At 57.6% G+C, this 14420-nt stretch overlaps 1 protein-coding gene across 1 annotated transcript in view; it reads right to left on the reverse strand.

Moving 5' to 3' along the window:
* Window positions 1-14420, reverse strand: part of MACF1 (microtubule actin crosslinking factor 1) — a 146877-nt gene that overhangs the window by 84132 nt on the left and 48325 nt on the right. Inside the window, exons 15-35 of the mRNA XM_082494162.1 lie at window positions 14267-14395; window positions 13910-13987; window positions 13599-13760; window positions 12874-12978; window positions 12175-12270; window positions 11688-11813; window positions 9325-9477; window positions 8701-8855; window positions 8163-8289; window positions 6903-7086; window positions 6112-6281; window positions 5653-5831; window positions 5314-5452; window positions 4250-4443; window positions 3910-4072; window positions 3518-3601; window positions 3307-3414; window positions 2547-2645; window positions 2214-2366; window positions 2027-2115; window positions 1440-1575 (exon numbers count right to left, since the gene is read on the reverse strand). Of these exons, the coding sequence (XP_082350288.1) occupies window positions 1440-1575; window positions 2027-2115; window positions 2214-2366; window positions 2547-2645; window positions 3307-3414; window positions 3518-3601; window positions 3910-4072; window positions 4250-4443; window positions 5314-5452; window positions 5653-5831; window positions 6112-6281; window positions 6903-7086; window positions 8163-8289; window positions 8701-8855; window positions 9325-9477; window positions 11688-11813; window positions 12175-12270; window positions 12874-12978; window positions 13599-13760; window positions 13910-13987; window positions 14267-14395 (2829 nt within the window). The remainder of the gene's footprint in view (window positions 1-1439; window positions 1576-2026; window positions 2116-2213; window positions 2367-2546; window positions 2646-3306; window positions 3415-3517; window positions 3602-3909; window positions 4073-4249; window positions 4444-5313; window positions 5453-5652; window positions 5832-6111; window positions 6282-6902; window positions 7087-8162; window positions 8290-8700; window positions 8856-9324; window positions 9478-11687; window positions 11814-12174; window positions 12271-12873; window positions 12979-13598; window positions 13761-13909; window positions 13988-14266; window positions 14396-14420) is intronic.

Consider the following 14420-nt stretch of genomic DNA (forward strand, 5'->3'; position numbering starts at 1 on the left):
TAAGAGTTCCTCATGCTCCCTCTACAGTGAAGCAACTGCACCGCACAAGAGCCGCAGGGATCGTCTCGCAGACAGGGATCTACGGCGCAGCCCCACCGCCGCCTCTCGTTTTGTTTCCTGGCCTTCATCGAGAGCGTGAGTGAAAACTGCTCTAGCCCGAGCCCCGAAGCGCGCTCACGCCGCGTGGAAACAGCCCGGCAAGCCCTGGAGAGGGCTGTTGCTCTAAAGTCATTTTCCTTCCCGGGAGGGAGGAAAAGGGAAAGGAAAAAGCATCCTTTCCACGGGCAGGCCGCTCTCAGCTGCTCTCCTGGCAGCAGCGGAAGCAGCAGCAAAGCCGTGATGGCTTAGCGGTGACTAACGAGTAGGTTTGCCCACCGTAAGCTTTCTGCTGCCAGCGCGAGGGCTAAAGGGCTTGCAAGAGAAAGCGATTACTGCACTGAGACACCTGAAATGGGCTCTGAACTCCAATTTGGAGAGAAGCACGATACGTTTAGGTGAAAGCCGGGCAAGCAGATTTCAAACAAGCAGCCCCGTCGCCCTCTCCTCGTGAGCGGCTCGAACAGGGCTTCACTCACGGACCCAACGGCCAAAACCTGCGTCACGCGTCCAGATCTGAGCGGGCCGTTGCTTCAGAGTACAGGGAGCCAGCAAGCAAACACACAAATATATCCATCGACACATGTATATACATTTATATAACACGTACACGTATATCTGTGAATGACCGAAGACAGCTCATAACAGAGGCAATAAGGATGCGCTTTCAGCCCTCCCTACCCAGCGGAAGGAGGATGGGGGCTGGCGGGAGCGCTGGTGGATGCGAAGAGGGAACGGGTGCAGCTATGGGCTGTGAAGGTCCCCCAGGTCAGCTGAGGGCCTGGGCGATGCGGTCGCCTTCCACTGGGGACAGCAACTTCATCCACCCACAGCTGAGCCAAACCTCTCGCCAGACCCCGAGATCTACCAGACCGCCCGGGCAAACGCCCTTCTGCAGAAACCCACCGCCGCGCGGCCCCCGCAGGCGGGCAGCCCGTGAGATGGAGCCCTCTGCGGTTAAAGCGGTGAGAGGGCGTTCCTCGGAGGCCACAGCTTTGCTAAGGGGACCCTTTCCAAGACAGAGGTCCACCTGCGTCCTCGCCCACCACGCGAACCAGCCAACCCTCCTGCCCAGGGCAGAGCTCCCACGAAAACCATTGCAAAGGAAAACTCTCCTGCTGAGCTGGAAGGCAGCAGGCAAACGGCTCCTGCCTGGCCTGCAGGGACCACCCCAGCCTGGGCGCACGGATGGAAGAGAAGGGAAGGTGACCACGTGCGAGTAAGAAAGTCGACAGGCTGTGAGCGGCTGGCAGCCATGAGACACGCAACCAAGGAAAACCTTTTTGACACCCTGAGGAGTGCCCTGTGTCCGCGCAGGCACGGGACCGAGCGGGGACCTGTACCTTGTGCTCTGTCTCCTGAGCCAGCTGGCTCCGGAGCTGCTGGAGCTGCTCCGTGGAGTCGCTGCAGAGCGCCTGGTAGGTCTCCTTCAGAGCACCGATCTGAGCGGAGATCTGTTCCTTCTCCGGATGGGAAAGCCTGCAAGGGGAAGGGGAAATCTCTCGGGGAAACTGCAGAAAGCGGCTCCCAACTCCCCGCGCAGAATCACCCCACATTTCTGGCCAAAAAAAAAGGCCAAACCCACCACGAGTCCCTTCTTCCCACTGCCCTAATCCTTACCCGGCTCGGCTAAAACCAGGAAGGGTAACTGTGCTCCGCAAAGGCTGACCTGCGTTGTAACGCTCAAATCCCCAAATATACGGGGCCGGATCACTACTAAAGAGGATTAATAGTGCCCCAACAGCATAAGCGGGTTGCGTAATTCATAGCTCTTGTTGCAGATGAGAAAAAAAGACAACTTTCATGTGCAGCTCGTCACTGTTTTCAACGGGAGTCACTGGTCCCCAGGGATGCCACCGGCATTGGCTCTAAGGTAACCCAGGTCCCCCCAGCGCTCCCCCTGCCTGTCCCCTCCTCGGGCCACACTCACTTGTGGCTGTGTCTTGCCAGGAAGATTTGTGAAGTTTTGATGGCCTCAGAGACCTGCTCCTTCTTCGCAGCCAGCTCCTCGTTCAGGGCCTGTCGGGGAAAAAAAAAGAAAGAAAAAAACCCCTTAATTCAGCTGTGGAAAAAGGGCAGAAGTTAAACAAACTGCCTGAGGGTCGCCCCCGCTTTACCTGCTGCTCCGAGATGGATTTCTCGATGTCGCCCAGCTCTCTGCTCCCAGCAGCAGCCGCCCTGCCTCGCACGCTCTGCTTCACGCCCAGGGCCCAGCCCAGGAGTTCCTTCACCTTGTCCACGTGCTCCTGCTTCTCCTCCTCCACTACTTTCTGCAAAGAGAGGAGGGAGGAAGATAACCACGTCAAAGGGGGGCCCAGATTTCCGAAGGCGGAGAGGCTCTCGGGAGCAGCCCCCGAGGTGTAACCCCAACGCGGAGCAGCACCCGTGGGGCTGTTAGGAAACGAGCCTGCACGTTTTGAATAGAGTTCAGCTCCATGCAACACCCTCACCTCCTCCTCCTCCAGCCGCCGGAGAGCATCGCTGATGTACTTCACGTGCTGCGTGGTCAACGTCACCAGAGCTGTATAGCGAGTCCGCAAATCCATGAACTGCGAAGGGAGAGAGGGGGCAAATGGAGCTCATCAGTCACAACCGGCGCATCCGGAGCGACGTACTTTACCGTACATGACAGGGATGCACCACCTCTCGCTTGGGAAGCCCCCCAGGCACCTCGCAGCCCCGCTACGGCATCAATGAAATGCAGCAAGTCTGATGGGGGGGGTTGTGGCCACACACGGCATGCTGCACAACACTGGAGCGAAGGGGAGACTCCGGTCACGGACACTGGGGTGGATGCTCAACTCTTACAAAGAGGGCTACTGGGATCTTTCATATCCACACGGAGCAGACAGGACCTCGGGTCCCTAAAGGTCTCATCCCAAAGATCCACACACAGTAACGCTGCATGGCGCTCCGGTTATTTACCTCGCAAGGCTGAAGGGCTGAGCCGACCCCGCTGGATTTGACCCAGGGGTTCCCAGGAGTCTAGGTATTTCATACCTGGTGCTTAGAGCACTAAGCCATCCTCTCTGGCTATTGGAAAAAACAGCGAGGGTGGAAACTTTATTTGTACGAGAGAGTTCAGCAGAAAGGAGCTCATTTCACAGAGGCTGCTCGGCGGTTTGCTCGGCGTCGAAGAATCCCCCCACCGCACCAATTTCTTCCCTCCCTCGCGAGGGCGGGCGGGCGGGCGGGCGGCCGCGCTCCTACCTCCTGCGTGATGGCATCCGAGGACGAGAGCATGCGCCGGCGTTTCATGGGAGACTTCTGCTGCGACTCGACAAACGCCCTGTACGTCATGAGCTGCAACTCATAGTCCTGAAAACGTAACCGGGGGAGGAGAGACGTGAGCATGCGAGACGCAACCGGTGCTGGGGCCGTTTCTGCCCTGCCTCACCCAGGCGCAGGAGGGGACCCGTACCTTGACGGCAGCTGAGTATTGCTGGGAGAATTTCTGACACTGGTCCAGTTTGGCTTGATTTTTCTCGATTTCTGCAGCCAAAGCCTTCAATGAAATTCAAAGCAAAAACTCTCGTCAGGATGGCTGCCGCAGGTGAAGTGGGCTGAATTTCAGTCCCCGCCCCTCGCTTTTTGGGTAAAGTCTTTATACTCTTCAATTTTTTCATGCAAGGCCCCATCTCCACATCAAACCAAGCAGAATTTCTCCACTTCCCAGACACCCAGCTCAGGCCGGCAGCCTCTTCCCCACTGTGTTTCATATTTTCAAGCTTTTCAAGGTTTTATTAAAAGAAAAGAAAGGAGACGGTCACTGCAGCGGCCACGCCATGGAGGCATCACGAGCTCCTGCCTTACCGTTTGCTGGCTGAGCTGCTCCGACAGCACCCGGCTGTCCTCCGCCTGCCCCGGCTTCATCAGCTCCTGCTGGACCGTGATCTCCTCGATCCACTGGATTAGGGCACTGTGGCACTGCCGGTAATCACTCAGCACCTCCTGGATGCTCTCCAGCTCCGCGTGGCTGAGAGAAGAACGGAGACAAATAAGAGGAGGGCGAAATGCCACCGTAGGCTATAGGGATATCCCGGCCACCAGCGGGAACCCCATCTGGAAAAAATATCGCCGCTAACAAGCCTGACCCAAGCTCTCAGCTGGAGCGTGAAAGTAAACGTGCGAAAGGAGGCAGGAGGTTTCTCACCGGGTCTCAATCTGGGCGCAGACTCGCTGCCAGCGATCCCACAGCTGGCTTCCCTTCTCCTGGTAGCGCTCGAGGTCGATGCTGCGCTCTTGCCTCAGCCGGTACAGCTGCTCTCCCACCGCCTTCGCCTTTGCCATCTCCTCCTCCAAGGTGGAGAAGACGGAACTCTTGTCCTTCACTTCCCCGAGCCATTGCTGCAAAACCAGCAAGAGACAGCACCGGTTCAACGCCACGGAAAGCAAAAGGCACGTCAAGTCAGAGATGCTCTCCTGCCCGGAGCTGACAAGCCTGAGAAGGGGTTTATCTTCCCTCTCAACCTGCAAAGAACTCGCTGATTACAGGAGGTGCAAAACGGAGGGGATCACGTTCCCAGCTCGGAGCAAGGCAGATTGGTTCAGCCCCTGTCCTACAGCAACAGGACACACAGCTGCCAAGATGCTCCCGTGTGCCAGCACGTGCCCTACAAGAGCCGGCACAAGCCGCAGCAGCTCCTTTACCTTTACAAAGCAATAAGGGATCACATAAGCAGCACAAAGTCCTCCTGGCAGCTACACTGAGGCAAGAAAAATGGCATACAATGCAAATTCAGCAGAGAAAGGGCAGGACCCTGCTTGACGAGAGTTGGGGGTGTTCAGCCTGGAGAAAAGAAGGCTCCGGGGAGACTTTATTGTGGCCTTCCAGTGCCTAAAGGGGCTCCAGGAGAGCTGGGAAGGGACTTTGTACAAGGGCATGGAGTGATGGGACGAGGGGGAATGGCTTTGAACTGGAAGAGGGCAGATTTAGATGAGATATTCAGAAGAAATGTTTCCCTGTGCGGGCGGTGAGCCCCTGGCGCAGGGTGCCCCGAGAAGCTGTGGCTGCCCCATCCCTGGAGGGGTTCAAGGCCGGGTTGGACGGGGCTGGGAGCAACTTGGGCTGGGGGGAGGTGGCCCTGCCCAGGGCAGGGGGTGGCACTGGATGGTCTTCAAGTTCCCTCCAACTCAAACCATTCTGTGATTCTATGACAAACACCAAAGCGTCGGCCGGTTTCTGCCTGCCCACCTGGGGAAGTGACCAGCACCAACCTGCAACGCCGCTCTGTGAGAGTGAATGGCTGCCAGGTCGGCGGGGACTGCCTCCTCTTGGCTCAGCTTAACCTCGTACCCTTTAACCAGAGACTCTGCTCCTTGGGTGTTACGAATAATAACATCAACCGTCTTCAACCTGGCGAATCAAACAGAGGCAGCACGATGACATCCAAAATTTGGCAGAGATCCTCTTGAGCGCGAGGCTGTTTGCACCGTGCGCCGCAGAGGGATGGAGCTCAGGGCGAGGGGTGTTAGAGGGCCAGAAGAAAGGTCTTTAGCAGAATCGGGCAGACACAAAAAAAAGGTATTTGGGAACACAGGCACATCCTGACTCACTTGTCCAAGTAGATGGAAGACAGCCCATACATCTGGTCCATCTTGTTCACCACCAAATCAAGTTCAGAACGCAAGTGGGGCGTGCTGGAGCCCGCGGGCGCCTTGTCGAGGAAGCTGTAGCACGTCTCAGAGACAAACCGCAGGTCCGATTGCAGCCGCTGCAGATCCTCCTGCATGCGCTACGGGAGGAAGGGAAAGAACATGAAAGGAGAGCCCAAGCAGGCGGAGAAAGAGCAGGATTGCCCTTGGCAAAGGAGATGGTATGAAATGAAGCAGGGAGCCCACCTGGAGAGGTTTCTTGCTACCTTCTGTGCAGCAAGATCCCCTCCAACCCCACACAGTCACGCACCCATCACCCACACATTCGCCCTGGAGAAGTTAAAAGCTATTTTTGGCACATGCTAAAACGCAGCAGCCATCACCTCCCTCCCTTCCACACCTCCCGGCAGCAGCACTGACCTCCTGCTCTGCAATGCGGATGGTGTTTTCCTGCATGGTATCGCCATCTGCTCGGGCGCTGCTCGGGGACTGCATTCGGCTCACTAGCCTCTGCTCACACTCCTCCAGGCGCAGACGGATATTCTTCAGCTCGGAGAGATACGTCCTGGCAACGGTCTCATCCTTGTCTTCTGCGAGTCACAGACAAACCAAAACAGCAGCTCAGACAACCCCGGCCGGTACCTGCCCCAGACGGGACCTGCCGGCAGCTCCGGAGCCGAGCGCAGCATCGCGCTGACACCGAGGCACCGGGGTCTCTGCTCAAACGGAAAACAAGTTAATCAAATCATCTCATTCAAACGCAGCTGAGAATGAGCCCAGCCACAGGGCACCTCGCGTGGCGAAGCCGGAGTCCCCGGCCTTGGTGGGACTCCGTCCTGCTGTGTCACACCGGGAACCATCCGCTGCTCTGAACAGCGGGACTGTGACCGCTACGTATATTTTCTTAAAGATTAAATGCAAGAAAAACTCCTTGCTCAGAATGCATCCTAATGACTAAACCCATCTCCAGCAACGTTAGGGTAAGAGGACTCAGCAGTTAAGCTGCAAAGCGGAGCCCTCTCTGCAGGAACATCGCTGGACAAAGGCCCAACACTTGAATGGATGGAGAAATAAGGAGAGCAGCTGCTCACACCATCAACTAGCTAGCTCAGGAGAAAAAAAAAAAAAGAAGAAAATTAATCCATCCCATAAATCCTTTGTTTATGAGTCCCCACAGCTCCTGGTTAATCCATCAGCCCTTTGAAGCGCACCGTTTTCCATGGACTCCAGCAGCTGCCGGATGTGTTCCTTGGAAGACTCCACTTCCTCCTCCAGGCGCAGCCGGTCCGACACTGAGAAGAGCTCCGAGTCCCGGCTGTCCTGCAGGAAGTCCTCGTAGTGCGCCTGGAGGCTCTTCATGGCTTGCTGGCACTCCCCTTGCGCTAAGGATCTGAGCTGCGAGGGGAAAAGCCGCACATCTCACCACCGGGAACAACTTCCTACAACGCCACCTGAAGCCACCTTCCCCGGCTTAATCACCTTCGGTTGCCAAGTGAGCATTTCCTCTTTAGAGGAGAAGACAAGCTGCCCTGGATCAGCCTCCCACCTCCCTCCAGCCTTGCTCACTCCTTAACGAAACGCTAAGTCCACAATCTCTTATTACACATCAGCAGCAAACTGCTGATGCTCTTTTTATTGGGAAAAACTGCCATCGTTTTGCACAGAGACCCCAAGCTCGGGTTTTCCCACTGTTCAGGGTGCAAAGACCCTTGACTTCATGGATGCCCACGAGCCAGCAATGTGCCCTGGTGGCCAAGAAGGCCAATGGCACCCTGGGGGGCATCAAGCAGAGCGTGGCCAGCAGGGCGAGGGAGGTCATCCCCCCCCTCTGCTCTGCCCCGGGGAGGCCACATCTGGAGCGCTGTGTCCAGTTCGGGGCTCCCCAGTTCAAGCCAGATAGGGAGCTGCTGGAGAGGCTCCAGCAAAGGGCTGCGGAGGTGATGAGGGGACTGGAGCATCTCTGTGCTGAGGAGGGGCTGAGGGCCGTGGGGCTGTTCAGTCTGGAGAAGAGAGGGCTGAGGGGGATCTCATCAACGCTTATCAGTCCCCAAAGGGCGGGTGCCGGGGGGTGGGGACAGTCTGTGTTCGGCGGTGCCCCGTGACAGGACAGGAGGGAACGGGCACAAACGTGACCATGGGCAGTCCCATCTCACCCCGAGGAGGGACGTCTCTCCTGTGCGGGCAGCAGAGCACTGGCACAGCTGCCCAGAGGGGGGGGGAGTCTCCCACCCGCCATCTCTCCAAACCCGCCTGGAGGTGTCCTGTGCCACTGCTGGAGGTGCCCCTGCTCTGGCGGGGGGTGGCACTGGGGGAGCTCCAGGGGGCCCTCCCAACCCTCACCAGTCTGGGATTCCCCAACCTTGCAGTCTCTGGTCTTCCCTCTAACACTCCCCTTCCTCCTCAGCCACCCGAAGCAGCCCGGAGAGTGGGCGACGCAGCCCCGGAGCCGGGCAGAGAAGTTCCTGCCGTACCTTTTCCATGCTGAAGCTTTGCACCAGGGCTATATCCTTCCGCAGGTAGTTCCAGGAGATGAGACTCTTTGTGTTCATGTGGAGCTGGTGCCAGAGAGCCATCACTTTCTGGTACAACTGTTCTACCCTGCGAGGGGAAGGAGCAGATTTATCAGCCCCAGACCTCCCCGGCACGCTCAGCCCTGCCCCCGCTAATCCACCAGCCCACCACGGCGGCGAGCCCAGCCCGGCAGCCCGCAGCGAGCGACGCTCCTGCCGTCCACTGCCAGAGGTCCCTCAAAGCATTCCTCCTCCCAAATCATCGTTTTCTCTTCTGCAATCTACTACAGCAGTTGCTGCGATGGAGTTTGCAGCTGTACAACCACAAGGGATTCCTTCCCTCGTCCCGAATCAGCCGTGCCACCCACTCCCGTACCTCCACCCCAGCCCCTCTCCCATTCCCACCCCAGATCTGTCCCCTCCCGTGCCACCAGCCCCCTCCCCATCTCCCTCCCATTGCACCTCTGCGCCTCCGCCGCAGCAGAGACCCGCGAGTTACCTGTTGGCCATCTCGATGGCCTCTTTGTTGGGTGGGGGGATGAGGAAGCAGACAGAGGGCACCATGGCCTCGTTCCCCGTGGGGCTGATCACCTTCCACTTGGTCCTTTGGGAATTGTCCTCCAGGACGCACTCGTCGTTCCTGCAGATGGTGATCTGCAGCGGCACCAACACCACCCGACCCGTCAGAAAGCAGCAGCGGGGCCGCACACGCCTGCCCGTGCCGCCAGCCCCGCTCCTGGGGGCGAGCCAGCTTCCAGAAGCATATATATATATATATCTCGGGATATATTTTAATCAAGCAAAAGCCTGGTATCGTGCCAAGCAGCGCAGCACGCTCATGTCTGGAGAGGAAGGGACGAGGAAGTTAAACAGAGCTGGCTACCACCCCCGTGCTTATTTGGCTGAGGCTGCTGAAACCCGTCCTCCTCGGGGAAAAGGATTTTAGCTCCTGCCCAGAATAAATCTGAGACGTGGAAATCTGCTCCAGGAAAAACAGCCGCGCTATTTCCCTCCCTCCTGTCTTCCCACTCCGTTCCTGCTTTCCATTGACAGACACCGCGGGCGTCGCTCCCCTGCCTCGTCCCTGCCTTCCCTTTCGAAGACACATCCTTCCAGCCCTCACCTCGATCTGCCGATAGTCACAAACAGCCTTGATGGGGATCGTGCTCTTCACGAGATACTCCGGGTTCCTGGGCCGGAGCTGAACGATGGTTTTGGACCGTCCCACCAGGCTGGCGACGGAGCTCTTCGACTGAATGAGCTGCTCCTTCTCGTCCTGGCAGAAAGAAGGATGAAGGACGGGTTGGCGGAGGAAGGGGAGAGGAGGTCTCTCCCGGGCATCTCGGCACCCCCACCCCAACACTGGTCTGCGAGAGCTACGCTGGGATCTCAAGGGCGGAACAAACACTTCAGGAGGATCCTGCTGCCCTAACAGGGTGGGAAGAAGGGTCAGGAGAGATGGGATGGAAGGAAAAGCCGATGTCAAGTCAGGGGTGGGACCTCTCCACTACTACTCCCAGTGCCCTGCAAAGCCGCATGCACGCCTCTGGCTCTATTGCTGCTAGGACAAGAAAACGTTTTCTCTCAAAAGGGAAAAAAAGAAGAACACAGCATACACCAAAATGAAAGTCCCAGGAGGTGTAAGGGGCCAAGAGCAGGACAAGCTCCAGCCCAAAACCGGGGACGTTTAGCTGTCTGGAGGAGAGACCACAGAAGCATGCTCCCTTTCCTAAAGCAAAGGATGAAGGCATGTTTAAACCAATGGCTGGAATGGGGATACGATGAATTATGCGGATAAAACATCTCAGGAGAAGGGGCTAATGGTGGAGTGATCGCACAGGTCTCTGGGCTTGGGTAGAAATTTGCCGGTTGGAGGAAGATGCAGCACAATTGATTCCGACAAGTCCCTGCTGGGTTCGGTGATGGGACAACCCGGGGGACTGGTGGCAAAGGTCCCCTGGAACAGCCTCTGGCACTGGTGGAGACGTGTGCGGATCACGACACTGGCAGCTCGTGTGATTAGTGGCAGCTCAGCCCATTCTGGCTGCAAAAGTTTAGAAAGGATCCCCCACAAAATTTCTCCCTCATGCTTGGTACTCTCGGGGTCAGTTAGTGCGCTAACAACAGTGGAGGATAATTCAATGGTTAAAAAAAAAAAAAAAAGAAAAAGAAAAGTATAAATGATTAAATAAACTACCTGTGCCTGTCCCAGGGAGCATGATTGGAAGAAATACAACTTTAACTTATTAGGTAAGAAAGAGTAATATAGCTGAGCTCAGGGCAGCTGCCCCAGTCCTGAGATCGTGGCCGCTCTCCGCCTGCCCGGACAATCCTCTCCCACCCCAGACGGCATCTGCCACACTCCTGGTGTCACAACGCTCGCAAACACAGCCCCCGGGAGCCAGGCTGGCTGCTCCCTGTCCTGGTAGCGCTGGAGGACAGACCAGAACGACCCCGAGACCAAGACAGAGAGGACGGCACCCCCCGGGAGAGAAGACAGTGAGCCCTAGCCCAGCTGATGCCCCCATCGCCAACACCAGTAACAGCGTCCCAGCGTCCCTGGGGACACGCTGGAGATCAGTGGTGTGCACTAAGAGCAAAGCCAAAGCAGCCGCCTGCCTCCACACGCTCAAGTGTCACCTCCTGGCACTTCCACCAGCGGCTCGGCGGTTAACCCACAGCCCCAATCCTCCCCCCGTCCCCGGTTTCAAACACCTTCAAAGCTTCATGCTTTGCTCCTCGCGTTTTGCTTTTAGGTTGGCTTTTTTTTTTTTTTTTTCAGGCCAATTTGGACAATGAGATCACGGCGCAATTGTCTGCCGCCTGCTCTCTGCTACGCCGCGGCTAAGCCAGGCCACGTGTTCGGAGATCAGCGGTGCCGAGCCCCCGAGCCCCCGTCCCCGCTGCAGCTGGGCTGCCCTGGCTCTCCCCGCACCGGCACGGCGCGATGGATTAACACGGGATTTGGTCTGGGTAAAGCGCAGGCGTTTCTCCGCATTTCTCCTAGCGAGCACCAGCTCAAGAGCAGAAACAGGAGCATCCTACGGGCTCTGCGCGACACCTCCATCAGCAGAACACGGCCGGCTCCACGCTGACCAGGATGGGCACCGACGGGGAAGGACCAGCTCGGATATTTGACTTTTCCCCATCTCAAGCGATGTGCTTGCGCAGACAGCACACGCCGCCTGCTCCTCGCCCCGAGGCCAGTGCCTCTAAGCAAGAGCGACCCTGTAACGACCGCAGCGTCGCATCCACGCAGCCTGCACCCCGTGGCCACGTACAAACGCATGCAGCAGCTCCAACGGAAAGCAGAACACTGACCGAGATGGGGAAACAAACCACGTTACACAAAACCGCGCTGTCGCAGGAATAAAATGAGCCCAGTTTTCCCAGGGAAGCAAGAGGTGCCCCAAGCAACGCTGCTGGACCAGAGCAAGAAGGTCACCCATCGCCCGCCCGGGGTGGCGGGGATGTCGGAGAACCCACCATGGAGTCCTGCAGCAGGTCCTCCAGCCGCGTCAGGCTCGTGTTATGGTCGCAAGAATACTTCCTTTTGATGGAGTCCTGCAGGTTGCGCAGGTAGGTCTCTGACTCCCGGGCATCGCTGAAGAACTGCAAAGGCAAAGAGGGTCACAGAAACCTGCACCAGTCCGCCGAGCAGTCAGCAGCACGCTGCAGGCGAGGGACCACCCCAACATCTCAACCAGCAGCTCCCACCGCTGTTCTGGCCTTAGGGCTGCAAGGGCAGCCAGCATCCCACACGGATGGCCGGAATTACATGGAAGATGACCCCTAGCGAGACATCCCCAGAGAGCAGCTACGGAGAAAGAGATGATTCAGGAGAAAGCAGCCCCCAGGAGCACCAGCCAGCCCTCCTTCCCTCTCCCCCAAAGGGAGCAGCAGCGTACGAAGCTCGTGCAGCGGGACGCAGCGGAGGGCGACCAGGGAAATTTGGGCTGCCCCTCCCAAGTACCTGGAAATAGGCGGCGTTCTCCTTCACGTGCTGTTCCACGCACAGGCAGAGCTGCTTAATCCACTGCCACTGCGTCTGCACGGCGGCACTGTAGGCCTGAGAAACACACGCACCAAACGGCGATGAATAACGAGCATTTACCAGCCAGGAGGGTCACAGGAAGGACACGGCTACAGCCGCCGGGATGTGCATAAACGGGCAAGATCTGGCTGCAAGCGGGAGCCAGACGCGGGGACGAAGAGACGGCAGACCCTGGAGCAGCGATGCCGGGGGCCGCGGCACGCACAGGTTTGCTTTCTCCCACCCCAGAGAGAAACACCAGGGAGAAACGTGTCCCCGCGGCCCTTTGCTTCACCACCACGGTTTTCCTGCAAGCCTGGATAACGGCAAAGGAGCCGAGGCCGTTCCCCGCACCACCTCGCTGCAGGAAGGGCTCATGCTCTGTACGAACATATCTGCGTCTTAATTTGAGGTGGGGATTATTTGGGAATGGCCTTAAGCTTCTTATTGCACTCCCCAGAATAAAACAGCTCTATCGCTACACTGCTGTTCTTCTGCCATCAAAAAACTGCTTAATCAGCCCTGGCTGCCCGTAAGGGCACCCCAGGGTGGGACAGCATGTTGCCCAATCCCAGGTGAGAAGATTTGCTGCCAGCCGATTCCCAGAGCTCCTCCCGGCTCCTCCGTGTGCCCGCTCACCTCTACGGTTTGCTTGGCCGGGTGGTTCTCCAGGGACAGCAGTTCGGCTGTGTCTTGGAGGGAGCGGAAGATGTCCTGCTTCTCTTCCAGCTCCATCGTCAGCTCCTGCATGAAGGACACAAGCAAAGTCCAAATCTCAGCGTCGGGGAGCAGCCTCGCTCAGACCACGTGGCCAACTAACACAACGTGCAGTACGGGAGCGCTGCAGTAACGCCCAGCGGATCGCCGGGAAACCAGCACGGCTTATGGGAGCACCCCAGCCGATTCCCATCAGGATGTCTCCTGTACACCAAACACACGGGGCAGATGTAGCACGGCTACTGGAAACCTGCCCGGGGACCTCCTGAGTTCCAGACGGTGTGTTTGTGGAAAGACAGCAATTTATTTATACTGCTTTAAAGAGGAACCAATTTCCCTCTTTAGCTCAGACTCTTTTTTTTCCCCTGCTTGTTAAAGACGCCTTTAGTTCCGAATAGTGTAAAAAAGACATCTTTTGATGCCTTTTCGATTGAAACTCAATTGAACAAACACTTTTTTGCACTTTGTGCTCTAGGGAGAGCCCGTTCCTCATGATGAGCTACAAGCTCAGCGCCTTGGGAGGGACCATCCAACCCCTGAGGGCTTCAGGTCCGTCGGTACCTGAAGGTCCCACAGTGGATCAAAAGCAGCAGCAGCGCAACCAAGAGAGGTCCCATCCCACCAGCCCGGCCCCGGGGGTCGCTCACCGAGAAGTAGTTTCTCTTGGCTGCGATGTTAGGGTTGTTGTCGCTCCAGTCGTAGGCCAGTTCCTCCTCCTCCTTTTCATTCAGCCAAATCAGCTCAGCAGTGGCCCGAGACACAAACCCGTGCAAGCTCTGGAGGTGCCTCAGCCGGAAGCTCGAGGTTTCCTGAACACAACGAAGCGTGATTCCTCTTCCCCGCTCCGAAGGTGACCGATTTCTTCCCCCCTCCCCAGCCTCGGAGCAGGGATGCTCAGGAGCCGGGCGGCAGGGACGGACCCCGGGCAGCGCTGTAAGCCCACTCGAAGCCCACTCACCATCAGTTTGCAGTACTGCGTCTCCAGTTTGCCAAGCGTCTCCGTGTAGCTAGCGCGGAAATTCTGAGACATTTTACCCTGAAGGAGGAAAAATGCTCCCGTTAACCCGACACGGGATGGCGTCACTTGAAACCCCATCTCCAAATCTTTCTCCCCAGCTCTGTGTGAGCAAGAGGAGGTGCAGAGGATGGCTCAGGGCAGCAGCCTCTTGCACCAGCCCAGCGTCAGTTCAGAAGCTCCGGCCTTAAAAGTACCTCTGCCCCAGGCACCTGTACCTACAAGAGCCGATCCCAATGCCCTCAACCTTCGCACACACGTTGTGCCACGCGCTGTGTCACCCAGCCCGTGCCACCATACCTCGTACATCCTGGCCTCCTTTACGCTGGAGCCCAGGTCCTCCACACTGGTATGGATGTGCCGCTGGGTCTCCAGCTGGGTTTCCACGCTCGGCAGGTCAGTCCCCCACTCTGCCCGCTCCAGTCTCATCTGAAACAGGCCAAGAGGTCCAAGT

The sequence above is a fragment of the Vanellus vanellus genome (genome assembly GCF_965231255.1).
Source record: "Vanellus vanellus genome assembly, chromosome: 22".
Taxonomy (NCBI): Eukaryota; Metazoa; Chordata; class Aves; order Charadriiformes; family Charadriidae; genus Vanellus; species Vanellus vanellus.